Genomic DNA, 26819 nt, shown 5'->3' with positions numbered 1-26819 from the left:
GCAAATTATTACTCCCAGAAAACCAACGTTAAACACAGAAATCCCCGAGGTAGTACAAACAAAAAAGGCTGTGTAAATACAATTCAAGCCCAAATATCACCTTTAAAACCACACTCATCACTCCTTACATTTTAAAATCACCGATTTTTACTACCCCCACCGCCCGCCTAAAAATAAAATGAAAAAAATCACATTGCAATTCATAAAGGCTGTTTTGGGCCTGAATATCTTCTGATGACGTTGTATTTCAAGATAGAGGATTGACCTACATATTACATGCATTACAAACGTCTGCCCCTAGATGGCAATGCAACACAGTGACCTAAATTCTCATGCAAACGGAGTAAAGCTTTCGCCTTTAAAAAAAAAAAATCCAAAGATAATTATGACAAAGAAACATTTTATTTTCAAAATGAACATAAGTTGTAGAAATGGACAACTTTCAATAGCATGTCACATTGAAGGTCTAAAACAGGAGTGCTCAAGTCTGGTCCTCAAGAGCCCCTATCCAGCCTGTTTTGCATCTCTCCCTGCCTGAAACACACCTGATTCAGCTTTGGACAAGCCTGATAACGATTGTGATCATTTGTATCAAGGGTGTTCAGGTAGGGAGAGACAGAAAACAGGCTGGATAGGGGCTCTTGAGGACCGGACTTGAGCACCCCTGGTCTAAAACAAAGGAAACACATTTGTCATTGGTCATGAATGGTTGGGATTTGCTGATGTCACTTGGATACACTCTGCAGCAAGGTAATGTTATCTCCTTTCAACATGATCCTTCCTGGAAGAGAGAGGAAGAAATATGGATGTGGGTCAGGAGAGTACAATTATGTTTGTGTAAAAGGTCAATTCTTATGTGGACACACGAAGAAAACAATTAGCATATCTCATACAATACAATACAATAACGCAGCCGCTTTGCTGCGTGTAACAGGTTACAGTATACTATAAATTTCCCCAAAACACTTGTATTGCTGTTCGGATTGAATGTATATTTCTTTATTTTGTAACTGTAGCTCTGCATTAACGACATGAGCTGGTCTGCGTGCTGCTGGGAGCAATCGCGTGGTGACGTCACGCTACGTGTGCGAGCCCCGTCATTCTCGCACTTGATGTTGCAGAGGTAAGACATGCGTCGGCTCTCTCCCAATAGCCGCACTAATTGACATGGTAGAACTCCGTGTTCCAACAAATGGGGCGTGCTGTGGTCATTAGTGATTTTACTGGAGATGATACTCTGGACGATTTCGGGAGTGTGTTGTAGTCGCGGGGAGACATTTTGAGCCGTTGTCCGTCGACGGACTAACCTAATGTTGCTAACACCGATTAGCACGCACCTTATTTGTGTTGGGATGTCCAGGGGAGCTAGCAGGACTGTAGGTGTTGCACACCAGTCTCACGTGTAATTATATGTACACAGGTATGTTTTTTTTATTGTACAATTTGCTGTTGTTGTGTTTCCTGCAGTCTCGTACTTGATGTGGCCGAAGGGAGCCAGCAGGGCTGCACACCAGTCTCACGTATCATTATATGTACACAGGTCGACAAATAAAACACAGTGTGAGACCCAGTTTGAGTCTACTTGACAATCACACCAAACACAACGCAGAGAACCGGTCACAGGCACACCTCTCCAAAATCCAAAGCTGCCGCGTACGGTGTGCGGTTTGTCGTCTTTGCAAGGAATCGCCAGAACATGACTTTTTTTCTTTTTTTTAAACACAGAGAGGCAAGATCCGGCCTCGCAGAGTTTCCATTCAAACGTCTGTCAAAAGCGCAAAATCTCAACTATGTTTGAATGGTCTCAATAGGCCAACTTAAAACAAATTTAGGATAAGTCGATCACACCATACCTTTCATGATTATTTTTGTCATGTTCGATGAAGAGGTTGTGGTAGCCGTCTGCTACATGGTCATTCAAATTCTGTCCCCAGACTCTGTGCACTTCATGCTTTCAAAGCACTTTGTGTTTTGGGATTGTGGATTAACATCTCTAACAGCATGGTGTTATATGTTTCAAGGCTCAGTATGTTTGTTTTTCGCTGTCCCCATCCAGTTTTTTCTCTTACAATCCAATGACAGCCTTATTCTATTAATATATTTTTTATTTGAATACAAAATAAGTGCAAAAATGTGGTGTCACTGAGTAATGTGGTAACAATTTTTACTCTGAAAATTCACTAGAATACACAATATGAAGCGTAAAATAACCACAAAAAAAAATTTGTCCCACCCTCGCCACAGCGTCCACCCACCCAAGTAGATTTCAAATCTGTAGGAAACACTGAATACTCTTGGACGCCCACCCACAAGTGGGCGACTGCCTACCAGGCAGTGCCTGGCCCATGTAACTATGCATGACTTTATGGCCTTAACTGAAATCAACTAATAAGTGTGCCAAGGTTATCATTGAAAAGTGAAGTGAAAGCAAGAGAAAGGTCCCAGCAAAATAACAGCCTGGCTCAAGTCACCTATCTAATCATATATGCCAAAGATGCCTAATCTAACAAAACGTTCACTCTCGTGGCAGATTTTTTTTGTTATGAGTTGCAGAACAAGCGCCGTGACCCACTTTCGCGTGATGTAAGCGAGGACTGCCGATCTCATGCAAAATGCCTCACGACTGCTACAGAAAGTTTGGCATATGAGAACTTTTGTTTTTATCACAAATTGCTATCCATCCATCATCCATTTTCTACTGTTTCTTCAGGGTCGAGTAGCAAGGGCAGCAGCTTTATCAGGGAAGCCCAGACTTCCTTTTCCCCAGCCACTTCTTCAAAATCCTCCAGGGTATCCCAAAGCATTCCCAGGCCAGCCGGGAGCCATAATCTTCCCAGAGTGTACTGAGTCTGCCCAAGGGAATCATGCCGGTGGGACACCTCACCAGGGAGGCGTTCAGGAGGCATCCTAACCAGATGCCCGAACCACTTCATCTGAGGACGTGGAGGAGCAGCGGCTCAACTGAGTCCCTCCCAGATGACCGAGTTTCTCACCCTCTTTCGAAGGGAGAGCCCGGACAGCCTACGGAGGAAACTCACTCCAGCCAATTGTATCGGGATCTTGTTCTTTGGGTCAGAACCCACAGCTCGTGATCATAGGTGAGGGCAGGAACGTAGAACGACCGGTAAATCAAGAGCTTTGCCTTTTGGCTCATTTTCTTTATAATGAAAGACTGATGCAGTGATACTGAGTCCACATCACAGCAGACGCTGCACTGATCCGCCTGTAGATTTCCCGCTGAATCCTGAAATCACTCGTTAACAAAAACCTAAGATCCTGTATTTTCTGGACTGTAAGATGCTACTTTCCCCCCTTTTTTGAACGCTTCAGCTTTTAATATGATGCGGTTTGTTTATGAGTTCTGACGAGCTTCAAGCCGGCAATAGATTCACCAACAGTCTCGTCACATCAGACCAATGACACTACCAAACACATCACAGTGGACCAATGCTTCATATATCTATACGAAGTACAAGTAATACAAGTATTAAATGTACCTATTTTTACATTAAATGAACCTGCTGCTGTGTATGTTCTGTTTAAAGAACAACTTTATATAACAGTAAACAATTTTGCCAAAGGCTTAGATATTCTTTCTCAAAAATATTAGCTAGTCTACATGGTCTGGCAGCAAGACACTTCTCTGCGTGCTTTCAATGGGCCTCATTTACTAAGTGTGCATTAAGCCACGTTAGGGCTGGGCAACAATTCAATATCAATCTGTATTGGGATAGACACTTGATTGATGAATAGAAAATGCCTTTGATAAAATGTTCAATAGAAAAAAACAAATCAAAAAGCAAACCCAGACTGTGGCACTGTACATGTTTGTAGGCAGTGCACCGCCACCTCCAAACACAAAGAAGCAGGTAAACCACAAAATGTGTACGTGGAATACTCACGCGGAACCAGAGAGTGCTGTAACTTTGTTCAAGTAAATGACCAGTCCACTCAGTACAATAAGATATTATGCATATTAACCCGATTAAACACCTCCTGATGGTGTACAAGTAAAGGAGATTCCTGTCTTGCTCCAGTGTCAGCCATGTCCGACCCTCAGCTTCGCACTGAAGTCAAAATCAGGCAAGTGAAATATGACTGGAGTATGAAAATAAGTGGAATTTCACTGCTGTACCATCCCACTCCCGGTGGAATCAACTCCCACTCCCGTACCACTCCCATTTTGGAAGTCAGCTACATCCAAAATGTCTGTGCATCTGTCTGAGTTTTTTTCCCTACTAGATAATCCCACTCCCATCTGCTCCTGTGAATTTTATCCTGTGGGTAAAAATTCCCGAAAAATTGTCAACCTCTACCGTGCATACGCACCAATTTGTGAACAAAACATGCATACGCATAAGTAATTAAATAAGTAATTTTTTGAGCATGAGGAGATTTATGATCAAGTTTTTTAATAAATAAGGCAGTAACAGCTTTTTGGTTTGTCGCACTACCGTGCACGGCAGCTGATTTGATTCATTCTGATATGTTGCTGTTTGTGATCGAGATGCGTCGACAAATTGTCGTGTTCCCGTGACATTTCACTCTGCATTTGCAAAGGCTATACATGGCAATAATTTTATCAAGGCGACCGACCCCCTTTGTTGCTAAATCCAAAGTGTTTCCACACAAGCGAACTTCATCATGCAGTCTTAAAAATCTACTCTTGTCGCCATGATCTATGTTGTGTGCTTGATGTAAATTCTCGGCGCTGACCGGAGCGCATACTAGCGAAAAACTAAGAGTTGATTAAAAATAACATTCAAACTTGAATAAAAACAAAAGAGTATTTGGAATTTTGAGCATAAAATTATTACGTTAATTATATCAATTAAATTGATCAATAATTTCTAGGGGTGTAACGGTACACGTGGGTGTATTAATACGTTCCGGTACGGCATGTTCGGTTCGGTCCACTTACGCACAAGCGCTATTGACTGTTGCACGCAGGAGCGGCGGCACTAAAGAGGAGCCAGGACGCCAGAAGCCGTGATAAATCATAAATGTATGGATAAATGGCATTATAATGGCATACGCAAACAAGCCAGAGCTCGAAGGTCCCCCGTACACTGCGGTCTCCTGTTTAGGAACATTCTAGCTTCCCTGTTAAAAACGCTGATGGAGAAAGGTACGTGTATAAGTCCCAAAGTTGTGTGCCGACATTGCTACACGAGATTGGCGGCTATGTTGCGGGTAACACGTATAACATAACGAATATCCGACTTTTAATGTTTCTTAGACGAGGAAGCAAGCAGTCTTTTTAGCCAAAAACAAAGTACAACAGCTCTGTTCTTGGTTCTCCGCTGCTTCTCTCGCTAGTTGTACGATGCATTCATGAACCTCGGAAACATCACAACTCAGCAACACACAAATCTGACCACAACACAGATAACTAAATTCGTTACAATTTGCCGTTGAACATTGAAAGATTTCAATGCCTAAAAAGTGTAAATAATTTCATAAAGACTTTAATGTTACTGCATTTCATCATAAAAAGAGTTTTAATACAGTTAGCAATAATTGTAACTGTTATTGTCACAAAAAGTGCATATATGTACTGTAAGGACAACTTGTCTTTAACTTGAATACTTAGACGTGTCATAGGCTGTTGCTGCTGAGTGTCTAAAGACTTCATTGTCTTAATAATTGACTAAATTAAGAGATCTTTATTGTTAGTGTATTTTTTATTCTGGTGTAATTTCTTAGAATGTCAACCAAATGGTTCGCTTTTATTTTTTTTTCTAAAAATGTGTGATCAGTCTAACTGGATCATGTGGCAAACATCCATACTTTGATTAAATACATGTATCGTTACACCCCTTCTACTCAGACGCGAGTTGTGCTCAACAGCGCCAATGTATTTGTTGTCAAGCTATTTTACGAGCTTTAAATTGGTTAATATTGTGTAAAATTAACAAAGTGGGGAAGGACCATTAGTAAAAATGAATGACTACATTTGGACAGAAATTTTCTGACGGACAGCGACAGTATAATTTATGTTCCATACTTTTGAACTCCCTGCATTAAAAGAATCAATGCTGAGAAAAGCTAAAAAAACAAAGACAATCAAATAACCTCTTACCCAGCGGCTTCCTGTTCCTTGTCTTCATGTGGACTTCCTCAGAATCCTCAAGAACCAAGTTCATGTACTCATCAAAACCCTAAACATCAAACAGAGCATTAATTGCAAAAACGCCCCCCAATAAGTGAGAAACATTTGTTGGCAAATGTTGCATTTCTTCCATCTTTTAAATAAAACAAACTAACTACATTGGTAATTTCTTTTAATAATGGGAATATTGGACATTGTACATATTGTTTTGATAGAACTAATTCACAAAATGCAGTCATAAGATGAATGTGCATATATTTAAAATGTAGAGTTTCCTGAAGCTAACACTCTTAATTGCAAACCGTGAGATGAGACTCCCAGCCCAAAATGGAATACATTTTGCTTTTTCTTATAACGTTGTAATTGTACGCACAATTTCCTTTCCAACACACCATTTTCAATTGCCTTTTTCCACTTACAGAGCATGGCAATGACAGCATGTCAAAATTAATTCAGTACAACAGCACAACAGTAGAAAGCTGCCACTGTAATAAAAGCTTTGGGTAAAACTGATCATTATTATTTATTATTAATGAACTCAGCAAATTAACTCCATTACCTAAACGACTGTGTCAACTGGCCTGCTTGCAACTGGTGGATACTAGTGTAAATGTGAAGCTGGAGTCTGACGACAGGGATAATGTTTACCTCAGCTAGTTGGAATTATTTCAATTTGGCAAGCGATGACATATAATAAGTGTTTTTGCATGGAACTGAGATTAGACTATTTGGTCGATATTCAACACAACCCTAACAAAGGATTTTATTTGTTTTTTATGTCTGACGGAATGTGAAGCTACCTCTTAGAAGTGGAGATTATCCCTGTAGTTTTAATTCTACAGTGTTGCACTGTGTCGAATTAATCAATTTAATATCTCTATTTTCCTACTGCTCCAAGTGGAATTTCTAGTATTTAATTTTTTAGATTTAATTTGTTTATTTAAGACCGGACTGGATAGTATCAGATAAGACAGGGTACTATAATTTCCTTGCGCCCTTATTTTGTGGTTCACTACTGATATGCAATAGAAATATTTGGTTGAATCACTGCTGCACTACATTTATAGCCAACTAAAAGGTATCATCTTTGGATACTTTTATACAAATTAAAAAATAATAATACATTTGAGAACATTTGCATGCTTTGTTATTCCTCTTAATGCATTGCAAAGGTATCGGATGAGAACTCTGTCACTTGATATTTAAAATCAAGTGCCTAAGACTTGGACTAGGGTGCCACAAATGTGATTGGGACATCACATAATGGATACATTATTCATTAGCACAAAATTGAAAAGATTAAGAATCCAAAATTCTCAATTTATTTATATGTTGTATTTTTCTCTTTGTGCACCACCGGGAGTCCAGAGATACAGAAACCAACATCGGCAGAGGCTGACATGCTTTTACCCTGTTCTCAAACATGTAGTGGCTTGACCATTTGTTATGGCAAAAGCCTGTCACTTAATCACACAGTGACGTCCACTTTTAAAATTTTCAATACAATCGCTTATTGAAATACATTAATCAATTCATAAACTTTAACATCTGCATTGCGAGCCCAGTTATTACCATAGATCACAGTCACACAACTGATTTTGGTTGTACCGGACAGGTAATTGGGGGGTGCACGCCAGAAGTATTCGGAAAAAATTACAAAATCACACTAGTCGATTTATAGTTTGCTTGATACTGATTAATTTTACTTTCTACAAAATGATACAGCAATAGAACCATTAGCACCACCATGTGTATGAGGCTTTATGATCATTGTAAGAACGATACTGTATCAAATGCTCCATACAGAAAACTTAGAATAAAAAATAACACCCATAGTACAGATCGTGTGACTACAATTCTGATCATCATTAAATATACATGGCATTTTAACTTTCTCTAACTCATTATTATTTGAGGTTAATCTCTCTTCCAGATAAGAGCCACGATAAAAGAATGTCTACAGTTGCATACGGAAATTGGAGGGGGACTTACAATGATACAGCCCTCTATTCTGATGTTGACCTGCTCATACAACCACACCTGGATCCTTGAGCGCTGTTGAATGAATGATACAAATTCACATTGTAATCCCACATTAAAAGAGAAAGCAAAGGGAAAAAAATAAATACTTACATTTTGGAGATACCTGAAGATTAGGTTCTGATTTATGGTGTTAAAGAAATTATTGCATTGACACACAATCACACAGAACTATTGCATATATTCAGAACATATACTTAATCCTATCTGTTTACTTCTCAGTGAAGTTAACATGCACTAGGTAACATTTTTGCACAACTCCACGGTATTAAATTTGGATTCATACAGAGGGAGGAATTTGAGTATACAATCGTGGCAGTCTCCGATCCGAAAAGTCACGTTTTAATATTCAGAAAAATAGATTGGCTAACATCAGCTACCTCCCGTGAAATCGTTAGCTTAACTGCTACAGCTAAATGAGGGAGTTCCGTGTCGTTCATCCCATAAAGGGATAAAAAGGATACAATGGGCTGAACCATAACCTTCTGAACCTTCTGTCCTTGTCCTCGGTAAGCCATCCTTCCAAAGCGCCTCCAACAGTACCTAGACGAGGATTTTTGGGGGACTTGCTCCTTCTTGTAAGACAGTAGAACACGACTCACACGCGTTGTCAATGGCGGGCTTCCGTTTGCTTGCAATGGCGCTAAGGGGATCTAAGTTTACAGCGCCACCCCTTGTAGGAGGTCATTACTACATGTAATTCAATACAGGTCAGTGGATTACTGCAGGGCTCTTGCTAGTTAAACCGTTAACTAGCAAGAGCCCTGGATTTTAACTTAAAACCCTAACAAATGTTTATTTTCCATGCACACGAAGTATGTATGGAGGACCAAAACTGCCAAAATCAAAACTAAATAAAAGTGAAAATAAAAATAAAAAGATATAATTGAAAAAAAATAAAATGAACTATAAATAAATTGATATGTAACTGTCTGTATGTATTTATTTCCACATTTATCCTGCTATTTATTTTTTATTTTAAAATATTTTTTTGTGTTTTTGATTTTACTTTTATGATATATTTTTTGTAGCTCTTCTCTCTCCCTCTCCCCCCCCCCCTCTCTCGCTCTCTCTCTCTCTCTCTCTCTCTCTCTCTCTCTATATATATATATATATATATATATATATATATATATATATATATATATATATATATATATATATATATATATATATATATATATATATATATATATATATATTCTCATATATGAGAATGAGAACAAAAAGAATAATTGGGATACCCGACACGTAATGATTGCTACATTTTGGCAAACTTTGTTATGCCGAATTAAGTCTTCTTACTGTACTTTGCGAACCGGACGATGCATGACGTATGCGCGCTCCCGCGGAGTTGGGTGCAATTTACGGCAGGGGTGCTGTTTTCAGCACAATACTGGCGGCGGACCAAAAAGTCTTCCCCCTTCACGCTCAACCAAAGCATGCTAGAAAGTGCAAGGCTTCACCATCGCTACAATCCACTTCTTAAAATGGATTCATTTGGCGTGGCGGGTTGCAGACGGGTTACGACACTACGACGGTGGTCACTATACCAATCAGACGGCGCTTAAAGACGCCACGACGCTTCACGACCTCCGACGTCGGTTTGACTGACGGGTTGACGAAATGACGATTACAATTCGAAAGAATGAGGGACAGGTACCCAGGCCACTGATGACGTACCAGCAAAATTGAGTAAAATGCCCACCTCTGTTGATTGGTAGTAATTAATTAGTTTAGCTTGGAAAATGCATAAGAGCTGAAAAATACACATTTGTAATGATGTGTTTCCCTTTTATAGGGAACATTTTCAACACACGGGTACGTCCCTAATAGTTCCAACCAACGAGACATAATCAAGTGGGTGTAATTTACTGCTGGACAATATACAGTACACACATTGGACAACGAGGAGGACAAAACGAAAAACAATGCCAAACTCATACTCCATAGCAAATTTTTCAAGGGCTCGACCAGAAGCAGCAAACGAGGTGCAGACTGGCATGTTATTCCACAATTTTTAGAAAAAGTGTACTTACTCAAGTTTTGTCAAGCACATGGTGATGTGCACAACTGCACAAAATCCGGCAGGAACACGCATGTGTACAGTGAACATTTCCTAGACAAGATTGAGTGATTTACAGTTGGAGAGGAGACATAACAGACAGGTGATATTAAAAACAAACGCAGTGCTGAGTATTTTTTAACGAGCAAATGGGAGATCACCTTAACTGCCCGAGGAACGATCTGCTTTTTTTCAACCCTTCGCTATTCCTGGCGGGCGCAGACCGCAGCGTTCTGGGCGTTATTTTCATAATGCGAGCGGAGTCCACGCTCATATATTAAGTCGCTGAGAAACCGGAACAAAGCAGCACTCCGACCTTCATGCGGGTAAGATAGGAGGTCATATTAATAAAGAGGCTAAGTATGCACAGACATGCAACATAGATTTGATGATAAAACAGATAAGTAAACCGTCTCAAAATACATGGTGAGTTGCAATAACATCGTTTCTTATGGAGGATAACGAATATATACCTGTGAATTTTGTTGTATGCTACACACACACACACACACACACACGCACAGCGTGGTGATCGGTTAAATGAAAACAATATGAGGCTCATGTTATTGCAAGGTACACAACACTGTTCTCTGTTTTATTTTTATTTTCCTTTCTCGGCCGCGTGTCTGGAGTGCGGCACCTGCGTTTGACGTGGTACCGGTTAAGTCGGTTCTTGACGGCGTTTGGCTGATTCGAACCGAATAGGACCACGTGGGTCGTTTAAATGTGTGGACGGGAACTCGGTGACGGTTAGGCGATGCCCAGCCCTGTGAGCTAGAACTCATAACTCAAGACAAAAAAAATCTGTATTGCGACGCCCGCATCATAAGTCAAAGTACCGCTGTACTTGTTTTTGCACGTGCAGATCTCAGGCCTGCGTCAAGGCAACCACTATATGACTGCTGTTTGTTAAGAATTAGTATGGAACGTATATATGCTGTTTTGCTCTTTGCGATTCCCCCATGACCTTTCAAAACCAAACAGGAGCATATACTCCGGGAGCCTGTGCAAATGCAATGGGGTCACAGCTGCTTTTCAGGGCTCTCTGGAACGTTTCAACCTCCCTATTGAACACTGTTGACACGGTCCCATACAAAATAATATTGTGTATTTGCATACATTTAGGGAATGTTCAGTTTCAAGATTCCCGGTCATCATTACCACCCTTGCTATATAAGAAACTGGTAGGTCTACCAGTTTGTTCGACCCAGAACAGCCTTACGGCTCTATTTTCATGCCCGGTGCAAGTCTGGCGCGAGGAGCAGTGTAAATCTGTGCAGGGGGAAGCTAGACTATATATGTTCTGCTATTTACGCAGACCCACATAAGGCGGTGCAGTGCAAGGCGCATTTTAAAATGGGTGTTTTGTGTTGTTTTGAGCATAAACGAAGCTGACTTGTTTCGCTGCCAATTGAAGCGGCTCATTTCATTCCCTTAAATGTGCGCATATAGTCCTTGGTACATGGCAGGAAGTCAAGGTGTGCAAAGTACGTTTATAACAAACTGCAAGCAGACGGATGATTAAAAAATTGGCTTCCGGGAGAACACAGATCTATGAAGTGCATGGGCGTTCGTGTGCAATCTCTGAATACAGAGCCCTTAGTGTACACAAACTTTGGAGCAAACTACAAAACATCCATCCATCCATTATCGATACCGCTTATCCTCACAAGGGTTGCGGGGCGTGCTGGAGCCTATCCCAGCTGTCTTCGGGCAGTAGGCGGGGGACACCCTTAATTGGTTGCCAGCCAATCGCAGGGCACACAGAGACAAACATCCGCACTAACAATCACACCTAGGGGCAATTTAGAGAGTCCAATCAACTTACCATGCATGTTTTTGGAATGTGGGAGGAAACCGGAGAACCCGGAGAAAACCCACGCAGGCACGGGGAGAACATGCAAACTCCACACCGGGAGGCCGGAGCCGGGATCGAATCCACGACCTCTGAACCGTGAGGCAGACGTGCTAACCAGTCGACCACCCACAAAACAACGATTTGGAAAAAAAACAAAACGTTTTTTTTAAATGTACATATTTATATTTGACGCATTTGGGATAATTTCAAAAAAAGTGATCAAATATCTGGAAAAAAAACGAAGAGTATAACAGGGTATTCTTATGGCTGTCAAAAATGAAAACGGGCAGTTCTGACATTCATGAGATTCACTGATTTGCGTAGATAGTGTTTTTCTCACTTATTCTGGTGTTTGGATTAATTGTTGTTTTTTTTATCTTTAATTTCAACATTGAATACTCAAATGTTTTTAAATAGAAGCTTTCTTTCAATACTGTAGATGAAGTGGAGACAATATTTGACCTCTAGATGGCGATGTTATACATCACCCTACAAACTTCACGACAGACACTGCTGGACATGTGCGGGAGAGATGCAAGAGGATGACTCACTGTGGCAAACCCTGAATGGGGTTAAGTCGAGAGTGAAAGAAGAAGACAGCAAAACAAGTGGCTGTCGAAAAAGGAAGCTCTGTATACTTGTATTAAGTTACACACCCATGAACCCACACTGACTGCATTGACAATCAATGGCACATATGTCTCAAGAGAATGGTGCTTTCACTTGTAAGCATATACTTTGTAGCTTTGAAAGTAGTAGTGCGCATTCAGTGCCTCAATGAGTTTGTGCAGCGAATTGTTGGAGTGGAGATCTCTTTTTCAGTGGAGCATTCAATTTAATCCATTCAAAAGTTGTAGACTACAATTTTTATTTCAGATTTAGGCCTACCTCAAATGTCTTGGAGTTCAGACCATCATCACGTGACGACAGTAACCATAGAAACTAATATTTGATTTACTACAACAAAGGTCTGCTTCCTCTCTACATTGCCGACACAAGCATGTACAAACTCAGAAGAATTTTACCTTGTAGATGGGCTCATACATTCCCTCCACAACCTCTATTAATTCTACAGATGCTACAGTTAGTCGAGAAAAAAATGCATTCCTGTATATCGTGCATCGTCATCATCATGATAATAATTTAACCAATTCTGAATTAATGTCCGCTGGGCAGTCAATGTGGAGAACAGACATTTTTAGGGGCTCAAGCCAAATAAGGGGTACGCATTGTCAAAATTGTTAATGACACAAACACACACACTGTAGGATATATTTAACATATCGTCGCTGTCATGTGAAAAACACTTATCTCCATTTTTTTCGTTTTCTTATTTTTACATGAATCATGTTTCCGCGTTACAGACATCGCATTAAAGTGAAAAATAAAAACGTTTCCAAAATTGGAGATAAGTGTTTTTCACAAGACAGCGATGATATGTTTTTTTTAACACAGTACATTAACTCAAATGATGAAATTGAATGAATAAATGAAATTCATTTGTCTAGCTCAATGGCAAGCAAGAAAGGACAGAGCATCTTTCAGAAATCAGAAACCCACTTTGGGTAGTCAACATTAACAATGGGCATGTTATAATGTCATTATGCCAATAAATTCAAACACACAGCTAAATAAAATTTTACCATCTATTAATAATTTTTGTATGCTGCTTCAGATCATCGTGCATTATAGTTTGCCTTCTGCATCAATTAGTTTTCAATAATAAAAATATTATTCACCATTATTAAACCTCAACTGTTGAAGTAGAAATGTGTGAAATTATCTCACTGACTTCACATGGAACAGAGTTTTGAACAGGATGCTGTAATTATAAAATACTGTAAGTTTGTTTCTGCCCTGTGATTAGCTGGTAACCGATCCAAGGTGTACCGCACCTCTAGTCCAAAGTCAGCTGGGGAAGACTCAGCTCACCCTTGACTCGAGTGAGGATAAGCGGTAGAAAAAGTGGATGGATGGATGGATTTTGTTTCTATTTTCAACACTTTATTGTGAGAGCTACTTAACATTCTATTGCAAAATGTTTGCATGGCCTTTTTTGCTTCAGGCTTTCACATCGACATCCATCCATCCGTCCATTCTCGACACCATTTATCCTGTACAGGATTGCAGGGTGCTGAAGCCTATCCCAGCTGACTTTGGGCAAACGGCAGACTACACCTTGAAGTGGTCGCCAGTTAGTCACATGACACACACAGAGACGGACAGCCGTTCGCACTCACATTAACACCGTCAATAATTAGGAACCGAACCCATTCTGCCTCCTCCGAAGTCAGGTGATTCGCACACTGTGCTATCAATAATCACGCCGAGGACATTAAGATTTTAATTTTTTTTTTTTTTTTTTAGATAGTGACCTCGTCTATTTTATAAGCAAGCATTTTCAGCAGGTATGATGCCCAAAACCACGTTTTGCTTGCATTTAGGAAATGTCGGGCTAGTTGCCTCACGTTGTTTCAGTGCTATAATGTTAAGCGTTGTGGTTCGCTTTGCAACAAACATTGTGTGGGACTGCTTTAACACAGGATGGATGGACGATGTGTCTAATTTTGCTCTGGGTCGGAGGAGACCTCCAGGCTGCTGCCGTTTGGCCTGTTGTTGGGTGCTCAGCACTGCAGTGCTAAGTAAACGAGGAAATGGGGGAAACGCGCGGGATCTGCAACAGACACAATCTTCACTACAACTCAGTTAAATGTGTATCATCAATAAAAAAACACTTTTGGGAGATTTGATGACAGAGACTGTATTTTATTTATTACTTTTTTTAATTTATTGTGTGGAGTTTGCATGTTCTCCCCGTGCTTGCGTGGCTTTTCTCCGGGTACTCCGGTTTCCTCCCACATTCCAAAAACACGCATGGTAAGTTGATTGGACTCTCTAAATTGCCCCTAGGTGTGATTGTGAGTACGGATGTTTGTCTCTGAGTGCCCTGCGATTGGCTGGCAACCAATTCAGGGTGTCCCCCGCCTACTGCCCGAAGACAGCTGGGATAGGCTCCAGCACGCCCCGCGACCCTTGTGAGGATAAGCGGTATCGATAATAGATGGATGGATGATTGGAGAAAAAACATTGGAATTCAGTAGAAAGATTAAACATTTTTGACTGTCAAACTCGTTCGAACGTATTTACAAAAACACTGCAAATCTACTGTTGTTAATTCACCACCTAGGGTGTTCATTTTAACACCGGCAAGTGTCTATATGCATCCACACTAAACGGTGTTAAAGTAACATTTACACAGGTGTTGAGTGTTTAACAACCAATAGTGTGTTACAGCAACAAAATGTAGTGTTGACAGTGCAGTAATAATGACACTTCTGTTTAGATTAACATCAATGAGTGTTCATGGCAACACTGTACAGTGTGGGTAAAAATACTCCGTGCCTCACTATGTTAAATAAAACACATTACACAATTTCAATTAAAAACAATTTTCCTTCAAAAATCCATTTCAGACAGCTCATGAAAATCAGCAGTAGTGGACAATGTTTGTTGTCTCATCATTTTCAGTGGAAACTGCCTAACATGCCAGTAGTATACATAATTTTTTTGTATATTTTTTCTAGTGGCAACACTAGACATATATTTGAGAAGAACAAAACACCTGGTCTGGACAGTGCAGCATCCCTCTGTGCGTGAACGTTGCCTTCATTTTGACACTTTGACTACTGGCTGGTTTGCTAAATGTTTGATTATGGACATGCATTCATCAGCTGATGGATGTTCAGATGTTGAGTGGTCTTGCAGAGACCTTGGACCACCTTCAAAATCACATGGCAGCAAAACAGACAAAAGAATATGGACACAAAACAATTAACATGACACCCTCAAGTCAATTTTCTGTAGGTCTACATGGCCAAATGAGAAAACCCAAGAGGTTTGTGCAACTCAGTACTGTCATACAATAACTCATTGACGAGGTCTCGTCTTCCAGATTGGAGGAAGGACATTTGTCAAGCAGCTGACAAATGATGCTCATTAGACTGAATGTAGTCAGCCGGGCGACTCACTACGTCACATACTGCTCGATGGCGGGTTTGTGTGCGGTAGAGGGGTCCTACAAGTTCACACATACACAAGATTGAATATAAACCATAATTCAAGCAGAGTAAAAATAAGAAAGTCATGGAAATAAGTTTCAGTGAACGTGCAGCTCGTCACTCTCGAACCAAAACATTTTAAATACTGTGTTGATGAACCGGATTGAGCGTGTAGACCATGTGACCATGCAACGTCACAGAAAATACATCATGGGTCAAGTGGCCAACGTGACCGACATGTCTATATTTTAAAGTACTGTACTGTAAAGATGTTAAAATAATATGGGATCTTAATTGTTGGGTAATTAATGTTACCCGCTTTAAACAATATGAAACAGGAAACACAAGTGGAAACCAAGTTGTGAGGAAGAAACATATTTTTCATCAAATACCATCATGTGATTGATTTCATTCCGTCTTGCAAGGGGGGAAAAATTGCTGACGGACGGCCGTTTAAAATTAGAGGCGCACTGGTCTATAGACGGGTACTATTTTTTTCCCCCCGGAAAAAACGGACGAGAGAAGGGAACACACGCAGACGGATGACGAATAAAGAACGATCAAATTTGAGTAAAATGCCCGGATCTTGTGTTAATGTAACACTGACATTCTGTTTTTAACACTGTCCCCACACTGTACACTAGCTGATTTGCAGTGTACGTTCGATCAAATTTGCTTGTCAAAAATGTTTGACGATGGCATTGGTAGGTCCACGCTTCCTTACGGTGAACACATTTCCACCCTTTCCAGTGCACAATCCAACCACTAAATAGCATGTAGTTGACAAAAGCATTAATAACATACAACACAGACCTACACCCCCTCCCCCACCATCAAAAGCAACAGTGTGATGGAATTAAGCTACCGAGGACAGACAAGAGTCTGCAAGTGCGAAGAAGGAAAATAAGCAAGGAGCCTTAGTGGCACAGGGTTTGGTGTCTCCTTTCAGGGCAGACAGCCCTCTGCTGCAGCTTATGGAAGCACACGTCCCTCATCAGGCATCGTTGTCAAGCGCCAGATGCTTGGCTTTGTGCTACAAGGGCTGGTATGGATGGCTGACTCTCAATGCCACACAACAAGCTCACATTCTCAAGAAAGACTCAGAGAAGGCAACACTGTAGCCCGGAGCCAAAACAACAATGGGGAAGCAAGTTTTAACATGTACAGGGTGGTGCTTTTAATCATCGTCATTACGGCCATAATTGACCATTATTTCATCAAAGAAATGTGCTACTAATTGCCCCACCCAAAGACATGACTAAATTTGAAGATTAAAAACTTATGGACTAACCTTTGCCTTGTTTTTTTTTTTTTTTTTTTTTTTTTTACAAACCCACAATTGAATGGAGTCGTCATAATTTCATGAGTTGATTCTTTCCAAACGTTCGGAAAATGTTATGACAGTAAAACATTACCGACATGGCAGGTCCTTTATGATCTGGCTTGCACTGTCTTGCTTAAATGATGTGTCACAAAATTGAAGTTCACTTTTCTAAGAACACAAACTCAAATGCCATGCCGTGACGTGACAGAGCCTGATTTCTCAACTTGAGGCTGTACAATAGTCTGCATGTGCACCTTTGAAATGAAAATTATGGTTTTTGGAGTTACATGATCACAATGCATTTACACAGTGTGAATTACCACGGATTAGATGCCTCAAAGCCAAGCAAATTTAATGAAACTGAGTTAACCATACCTGTCAACCCCGGGCTGTGCTGAATCTTACAAAAGTTGTAATTTGACACACATTTCTGTATATAATCTTAAACAGTATTCAGCGCTCAGTGAGAGAGGTGGGGGAAACGGAACGGACATTTCTATATAGAATCTGAGTGTTTATTGCTCAACCGGGGGTGGGGGTGGTGGGGGGTGTCAGTCGGCTGAAGTTTACGGACGGAATCGCTAACGGACGCTCCGGATTGGAGCCGAAATGGGCAAGATGAGATCGGTCTAACAAAAAGCAGGTTTTAATTTTCTTTTTTTTCCCGTACAAAAATTGTTATACGGCGTACACAATTTGAAATGATCAAAAAACGTATAAAATACGGGGAAAACGTAGTTGTTGACAGGTATGGTTAACATACAACCAATTTCCGCAGCGACCACCTGCAAAATTTACAAATTTTAAAAAAGAAAAGTATTATAGAGTTGTAAAACAGCAAGGAATGCTTAATGTTTTGTCTTTTGTAAAGCACAATAAACATTGCGGTTTTTCAACATTTTTTGACAGACAATTTGTGCATCAATCCAAATATATACTCTATAGATTATTGTGGTTATGGTTTTGCAAAACAATTTGTAGATCATTTTAAATATATTGTATATACAGGTTTTGGTTTATAAGACAATACAAAGGACCATTATTAAAACATGGATGGTTATATTCAGTTATACAGTAAAAATCGTTCCCTTTAAAAAATGACATAGGACATTAATGGAGTATTCTAAAAATAGACACACTTATAAGATATCTTGTTTTCAATCTCTTCTAATATCCACACCTGTCTTTGCCACCTTTACTTCCCTCATCCGACCCGGCCAAAGGAATTGGCAGCGCTAGCTGAACCTCCTTACTGCATCACTTCCTGTTCCTGTTCCTGTTGGTGATTGTTCAGTGAAAAGGGGAAGGCAGACGGGATGGGGAAAGGGGGCAGGGCGGGTGGTGGGGGGGATGTGGGGGGCGCTAGCGACTTTGTTCTCCTGTCTGTCTCACCTGCTTGACCTTCACCTGACAAACCTGACCCGTGCCCCTGCCAGAAACCAGCCAGACAACCCAGTGGCTGTCTGTTTCCTGTCCCATTGACGGACAGGATATTCATTGCGTGCTTGAAACACAGTTAGTCAGAGGGCTTGTCTATGGCAATATTGTTCCACCTTCTAAAAAAAAAAATGGGCTTAAGCGCACAAAAACAAAGTGCACAAATTCCTCCACTAGTCCTGTAAAAACACCTGTTATGGTTTGTGGCAAATGTGTTAAGTTTCTTTATAAATAGTGAGTTTATGTTACAGTTGTAATATGCTCTTTTAATGTAGCATGAGTGTGGGTGGGCTGCGGTGGAACTTTGGTGCGGTGAAACCACTTGGTTTGGTACCAAGGTTGCTTGGAACATTCCCTCCATAACGACTTGTCTTTGTCTCTGGAGCTCAAGGTTTGAATCCTGCTGCCTGCAATTGATGAAAACACATTTTCTTCACAACAACTGTCATGGTGCTCTTAAGCAAGGCACTATCCACTCGTTCCCTCTCCCCCATGAACATTCAACATGAACAACAGTGTCTAAACCTTTGATTGTAATCCTGCACGCACGTTGCATAGCCTATTTTGTAAAAGCTATCAAATGTGTTCCGTGTATATCAGTGGAGTAGAGTACCGGGCATGAAATTGACTCGCAGTTTTTTTTTTTTACAATTCATGAGCAGATAGAGTTGTGTGATGTGAAATGTTTCAGCCTTTGAATTTTTCAGCTTTTTTTTTTTGTCATTATGATGTAACACTAGGTTCAGGATTTGTGGTGTCCTGTTTGTTATCACTCGCGGGGGAAAACCTGCAGGCAGTAAGGGCACTGCCAAGCATTAAACATATTCAGTCACTTTATATAACTAGGCAATCTGACTAGCCATTGTGTGACTCATTATTTTGCTAACCTTTGCTGGAGGAAACAACCCATTTATAAACATAGTTGTATTGTTACGCTCACCACATCATATCTTACATGACTGATGAATTGTATACCTTAAAAATGTTTTCAGTTCTTTTTCTATTTCTATATAGGTGCCAAATCAAATTGGTGCCCTGTGATTGGCTGGCAACCAGTCCAGGGTGAACCCTCTCTCCCCAAAACACTAAGGATTGGCTCCAGCTCACTCGTGACCCTATAGTAGTGAGGATAAGCGGTATAGAGAATGGAAGGATGGATGGATGAATACTAAATTGTCATTTAATTTGCAACCAGAGCACTCCGTAACTTCAGTTGCATTTCCCCAAGCTCTATGTCTCATTAGGCTTACTACATTACGATTCATGCTATTACAATTTCAATGTGACTTTTTTTTTATTACATTTGCATGCACTGACCTCAACACTTTCATCTTTTGTTTCAGACCTATTAAAGGAGACAGTAGGTCAGACAAAACGTGGAACGATGGAACCCTCCAAAACAAGTGTGGCCCCCATGGGTCTCATATAGAGTAGTTTGCCAAGCTAGAACCCACTTAAAGCCCATTTAGATCAAAGTTCAATCCCATATAAGATAACACAGGTGGTACACACTTGGGGTCTCACTTATCAAAGAGTGCGGAGGGTTCATCGAGAATGGGTATAACCAACGCAGCACCGCGAGAGTCCATGTTGACTCTAATGAAAACACAAGTCGCGCAAGTGACATCAAAGCATTCTTGTCGCACGGTGACGACGTAAATCTCAAGCTATACCCGTCCAGACGAAAACGCGGATCAGGAGATATCCGTGTATATCCGCAAATCTCCACTGCGGCCGAAGTTTTGCGTTTTCACTGAAAAAACTCTGGGGACGTGTGGATGATAGGGCTAACCGCAGGCTTATATCCGGCGTTTTCAAAAACCCCGGCTACGTGTAGACACAAATCACAACACAGATAACCCAATTCGTTCTATATATTTAAATATTTTTAAGAGTAGACAATTACGTCAGTTATCAATCAGTTATTTTTATTCATGTGCAACCGTCCGAATTAAGTAAATCCAAACCCCCCCCAAGTTTTTTTTTTTTGTGTGACGTATTGTTGCAACTTGAGTCATCGATGCACGATCAAGAAATTGAAGCACTGTTCAGTCTTTCATTGACAATATACAATAAATGCAAAAGTGATGATAAAAGAATAGACTGGTTTTGTGTCCTTTGTGTATTCCTCAAGAGTTACGAGAGTTGCTGAAGGAAGCTTCTCAGTCTTCCAGTAACTTAACCTGCGTAATGCATTATGGGTAACAGGCGGCAACAGCCAATGTTTTCAGCGGACTTCACCTACCAACACAATTTTTGGGTGAGCTGCACTTTAAGGCACAAATAAAGTTTGCTGTTAGTTAGAGACTTTTTATAGGTTTTTGTTTATACTATACTGGCTTTACAATATACAAAATGTACCTGCTTTTCAACATTGGCTCGGAGCAACAACACGACCGCCAGAAATTAGATGGCGCCACCATGCTAGTTTCTAGGTTTTCATAAATGTAGGAATAAAAAAAATAACCCGAGTCTTTTCGTGCACATCGAAGCAAGTGGCTGTACCCGATGCCTCTTGTGTGACGATAACTACTTGTAAGTGAAACAAAACAGATGTGGTTTGTCTCGTGCGAAGCTCCAACAGTATTAGACGCAGCCCATCTGTTGTGCCACCAATTTGCAGCACCAACAGGTATTCGAGACCCATTTTCTTTTCTGTATTTTGTAGCCGATTTCATAAAGTAACGTTCATTAAGTAACATTCAACCATCACATTCACGTTCATGTTTAAAACGGGAAGATTTTGTTTGGTTTTAAATGTGATTTTATGTAGCTGCTGACATTTTGCTCCTATTACAAAGCTAAATTATTCCATAGCTGTCAAGTTGTACGCTTTTGGCGTAATTTGTACAGGTGGAAAGACCTTTTCAAACATGTACGCCGTACATCGCAAATCTGTACGGCAAATGTCAATTTTATTAGAGTTATACACCCCTGTTTTTGAAACACACGGGAGATACTTCTCCGGAGTTGGCTCCCGGATCGCGGCCGTCGTACGTCGTCGAAAAGGGGAGCCCAGGAGCCTCACAACACACGTCCAATGTTTACTTTTTTTTTTTATCTGCTTTCAACGATAGATGGTAATCTACAGCCTGTTCCTTGTCTTATTACAGCAACAAGCATTTGCGGTGACCGTGATGTCACGTCTCTCTCTTGTCGAATCTGAGAAATACGGAAGGTGGCACATTTTAATTTGTTTAAAATAATCTTTTCAAAATGATTTTTCTTATAAAAACGAAGGACTACAATATGAAACTGTCAACAACAGGAGCATTTTAAATATGTTAGGTGTCTGTGTGTTAACATTGACAAAATGATAAATGTTTTAACAGAATTGAATAAAAACTTCCACAAGCTGAGGTTGGATATTTGGATGGTGTTGGATGAACGGATATTAGGTGAGTTAATTTTTGAGACAAACATTGATTGTGACTGAACATGTCCTTTAAATGTATATATCTTTGCCATTTTGACAGCAGGAATTGCATATCCTTCCAGTGTTCACCCGTTCAAACTTTACAAGAAAGACTCTGGCGTTCTGATAGCATGTCTTACCTCCAGGGTTCATGACTAAAAATCTTTTATTGTCAAATAAATATGCTTATCTGAACTGAAGAACTTCCAAGTTTTGTGTTGGATTAAGTTACATAATAATACATCGTTTGACACATGTGCAAGGTGTTGTTCATAATGTACAGTATTGGGGCTGCAACCAATGATTGTTTGTCCTGATCAATAGTCCACAATTTCAAACCAGAAAACATTTCAGATGGTGTTTTTCCATCTGAAAAATAATTTGTAAAAAATAGTTGATCATTTAATTGCTATCAATTGATGAATCATTTGTTGCAGTTCATGTCTATTCATAGTCATGTCAGCACTTGGCCGTGGCAACATATTTTGACGTGATACGTGGATGATTGCCCAACAGGTGTCACATAATATTTTAAGTAGACCCAGCATGACAAAATGGTGTGCTTGATCTACTTAAAAAATGTAAGGTAACTTTTTGCATCAGATTATTAGTCGAGATCAAACTAGCTTGTGCAAGGATTGTTTTGTATAGGCTACTTAATTTTTTGTGTGTAAGAAATTAGATTTGCAAGTAAAGTCCATTTAACTTCGCAAATCAGGTTAGTTTGCAAGTAAGCTAACTTATAAAGCTAAGTAACATTTACTGAAGTAATTAAAAAAATTAAGTTGACTTAAGTTGCAAAATTAAAAATAACTTGACTTGCAAAGTTAAGTACACTTAACTTGCAAAACAGATTTCTTATGCACAAGAAATTAAGTTGATGGAAAAACTCTATCCTTGCTTCATCTACAAAAAAATCTGATACAAAAAAGTTACATTACATTTTTTAAGTAGATCAGCCTCAAAATTTTTATCAGTGCACCTGAGACCCAGTCAAACACCCACATATGATCATATAGGCTAACGCATGTGATGCCTAGTGGAACCCAGGAGCAAAATCAGATGTAACCCTAAATGGGTAAAGACACGTGTGGCCTCCATGTCTTACATATAGTTTGTCCAGCTAGAAGGCACTAAAGGCCCATTCAGATCCCAATGCAAGCCCATATAAGCAAACATAAGTGGTACACACCTGGTACCCACATAAAATTGTACGTTTGGAACCCACGTAAGACACAGTCAAAACCCTACCTAAGCCCATGTAGGGGACACAGTTGTACCCCTAGCAAAACCCAGGCGCAAAACCAGATGGAAGACACTATGACAACAACAGTTGGCTAGGTTTGAATAGGGCTCACACAACAAACAAACAAGACGCAACTAGGCCAATGAATCGACGAGCACTGAAAGGAAACAGGGAACTAAATCAAACTGATGAGACAACGAGGAACACCTGGGAAAGACACAAGTGGTTGACGAAGCTGATTGGAAGAAACAAGGGCACGGGCAGAGCCATGGGTGGGCCTGGGTGTGCACAGGCCCACCCAGATTGACAGACTGCACACCCAGTGGCATTCATGTTAAAGTATTTTTCAGTTTGTGTTTCCTTGTGTTTTTTATTTTATTGAATATTAAGAATGGCATAATTGTGGCTGTCTATGGAAGATCTATAGGTCATATTATTCAGTTTGTCATTTTATTTGAATATAGGATGTGTCAGGAGAGGAGGATTGTGCTCAGTGAAAGAAATGTTCAGACGCACCCTGATTTTTCCAGGCCCACCCATTAGCCACATTCTGGTTCCGCCCCTCCACTTGGGACTGGGATAACAAGCACAGGTGGACCCAATCACCTAACGAGACAGACAGCCGAACAGACACAAGGAAAACATGATGAAACTAAATTCTAATCCAAACCAAATCAAGAAAGACAGATCATGCCACAAACTTGTTGAATCAAGAAATGACTTAAACAGAATCGGTCCCAACAAAATCAATTCGGACAAAAGATCTAAAAAAGCTGCAAGGATATCCCCCAAAAATCCTGAAGTGTCAAGAAATAAAGTACAGAACATCGGTCAAACTGGAAAGAGTTACAAAAGCCATTTTTTAAGATTTGGGATTCTATCGAACCTGGACATTTTTGGTATAGGCTAAAACTGGTATATTTATTACAAAGTGAGCTAAAAGTTGTAACTAACCCATACCCACTTAGCCCATATACAGCTTATATGAGACCTAGTCATATTGACCAGTTCCAACCCATGCCCACTTAGCCCACATATAACCCATACAGCAGTGGTCGCCATATGGCCACGGGCCACTTTAGACCGGGTCAAGGCGGGCCGCACAGATGAAAGAAACTTACAGTACTTACTTACAGTTTATTTATTATCTGGAACTGAAAAATAAAAATTCTGTGACCGGATTCTCCTCTTTACATCTGTCTATGACTGAACTATTGACGCATTTCAAGTTATCTCGGTCACGCTAATATTAAATTCACAAGCTAGCAAAATGAGTAAAATAAACAGACGTATTTGGAAAGTTCCTTTGCAATAGGGAAAAAGCCCAGTGAGCATTCAACACAAGAACGCATGCCCAAAAAGAAAAATAAAGGTGAATTTCACACACAATACCAAAAACCTACTTGACGTATGGATTTACGGTGACAGGTGATTCCCACGCACAAACGAAGCCCACTCTGCATAATATGCGACGAGGGCCTTTCCATTGAGTCAATGAAGCCATCAAAACTGATTTGTCAACAAATGTGGCTTGAGCACAGTCATAGTTGGTGGCTAACCACATTGCTAAGGCCAAAAAGTCATTCAATATTGGTGAAATAAATAAACAGTGGATTTGTGTTTATTGTTGTAGCCCTGCACACCTTCAAGCCATTATCGCCAACCTAAGCCCAAAAGGCCCCCATCCGTAGCTGGGGGAATCCCCCATCGAGGATGACAGGCTGCAATGGAAGCCGAGTGGGCAACATTGAAACCAATATGGTGCTATAAAATGTTAGTTTTTATTACTCCTTTTTCTTTCGGTATGTCTTCTTTATTTCCACCTATTAGCTGGGGTTGTTGTTGCTATTTTATGTTCCTGTTATTGTCTTCTGTTTTTGCTTTCTCTGTCAGGTTTGGCGTAGAGTAGGACCGAAAAGCAGGAGGCAAAAATGAAGTGCAACATGAAATATTTAATTAAAAGAAAACAAAAAAGGCAAACAAGGCACTGGGATAACACCAAAACAACAAGGATCAAATGAAACTAAAAGACTATAACTTTGCTTGATAACTGACAATGACACCAAACTGACAAGGACTGAAAGAAAGTGGGGATGTTACGACCCGCCTAAGGTACTGGCGTAGCTGACGTAGGGTTGGTGGGTTTTATAAACCATGGGTCCTCTTGTGGTCAAACGTTTTTTTAAAATTTACTTTAAATGTAATGTTGCCACGGTTGAGTCTCGCAGTGACGGGTAGCATGGAGTGTAAAGGCTTCTTTATACTCCTGCGTCGGCCGCATTGCATCGCTTTGTGCAGCCTGTGAGACATGTTGGCGACAGGTCTGCAACACATGCCGCGAAATTGTGGCTGCGTATACGATGCCGCGCCCATTCCCTCTCGTTATTGGTTCGTTGTGTCACATGTTGCGATTATAATTTTTGTTGCCATGGAGGAGAGGATCCACTACGCAGCATGTTGCAGCTGCGAAGCAAACTAGTTTGGAAGCGACGTGTTTTATGTCACTTATGTGTGTGTAAAGAAGCCTAAACGCTCATGTACCACCTTCACCACCACCTTCCAGATCGTTTTCGCAATACAATTAAATGCAACGACTAGTCATCTTGGTCCCTTGTTGTAGCAGGCACGATATCCATTGTTATCGCTGTCTTTTTGATCGTTTCTCTGCAAAAGCCGACCGGAATTGGCCATAAAGGCAGAAGAAATTCCGCCCTGCGGTGTCCTCGTCTGTATCAGCTGTAGGGACACCCCCTGACATGTAGTGAAACTGCAACACATTTTCAAAACAGCACGTGTGGGTTGCGCGCAGCACTGCTGCAGTGACATGCTCGCGGATGTCGTTCACGGGAGTATAAAGAAGCCTTAATGTCATTGTCTTGGGTCGTTACATGGTGTTGGGGGGATATGAGCGCTCCCACCTCCCCCATTTGAACTGATCCATATGCACATTCTATTGAATGTGATTGGCTCAGCCGCTCAGACTGCTACTGTTATTTTTCTGGGAAAAAAGCAAGGTAGAGGACATTTGCAATTGCAAATATCCTTAAAATACAGAAACCGCCAGAAAAGGAGGTGTGTGCTGTGATAAGGAGTAAAAAAGAAAAAAAAAAGGTCATTGAGGATGCGGACAAATTAACAAAACTGACAGATCTCTTCTGTCGTGGTGGGAGCAGCCATGGCCAGGGACGAAATGGTCTAAGGCCCTGATACACCAAAACGACGTTCACCAACAGTGACAGACGCTTACCCCCTGTGGCGTACGGC

General features: G+C 40.5%; 1 protein-coding gene across 1 annotated transcript; it reads right to left on the bottom strand.

The window, feature by feature from the left end:
* Positions 1 to 383: 383 nt before the first annotated feature.
* Positions 384 to 8825, bottom strand: snrpe (small nuclear ribonucleoprotein polypeptide E). Its single transcript, XM_086042034.1, has 5 exons — positions 8617 to 8825; positions 8246 to 8272; positions 8105 to 8167; positions 6083 to 6161; positions 384 to 781 (listed from the first exon to the last, which is right to left on the bottom strand). The coding sequence occupies exons 1-5, from the start codon at positions 8668 to 8670 to the stop codon at positions 726 to 728; spliced, it is 279 nt and encodes a 92-aa protein (XP_085898160.1). The 5' UTR covers positions 8671 to 8825; the 3' UTR covers positions 384 to 725.
* Between the last annotated feature and the right edge of the window lie 17994 nt (positions 8826 to 26819).

The sequence above is a fragment of the Filicampus tigris genome, chromosome 9 (genome assembly GCF_054856515.1).
Source record: "Filicampus tigris isolate MCC_2025a chromosome 9, RoL_Ftig_1.0, whole genome shotgun sequence".
NCBI lineage: Eukaryota > Metazoa > Chordata > Actinopteri > Syngnathiformes > Syngnathidae > Filicampus > Filicampus tigris.
Note: the sequence above shows the minus strand (reverse complement) of the source record. Positions and strands in the feature narration are given on the sequence as shown.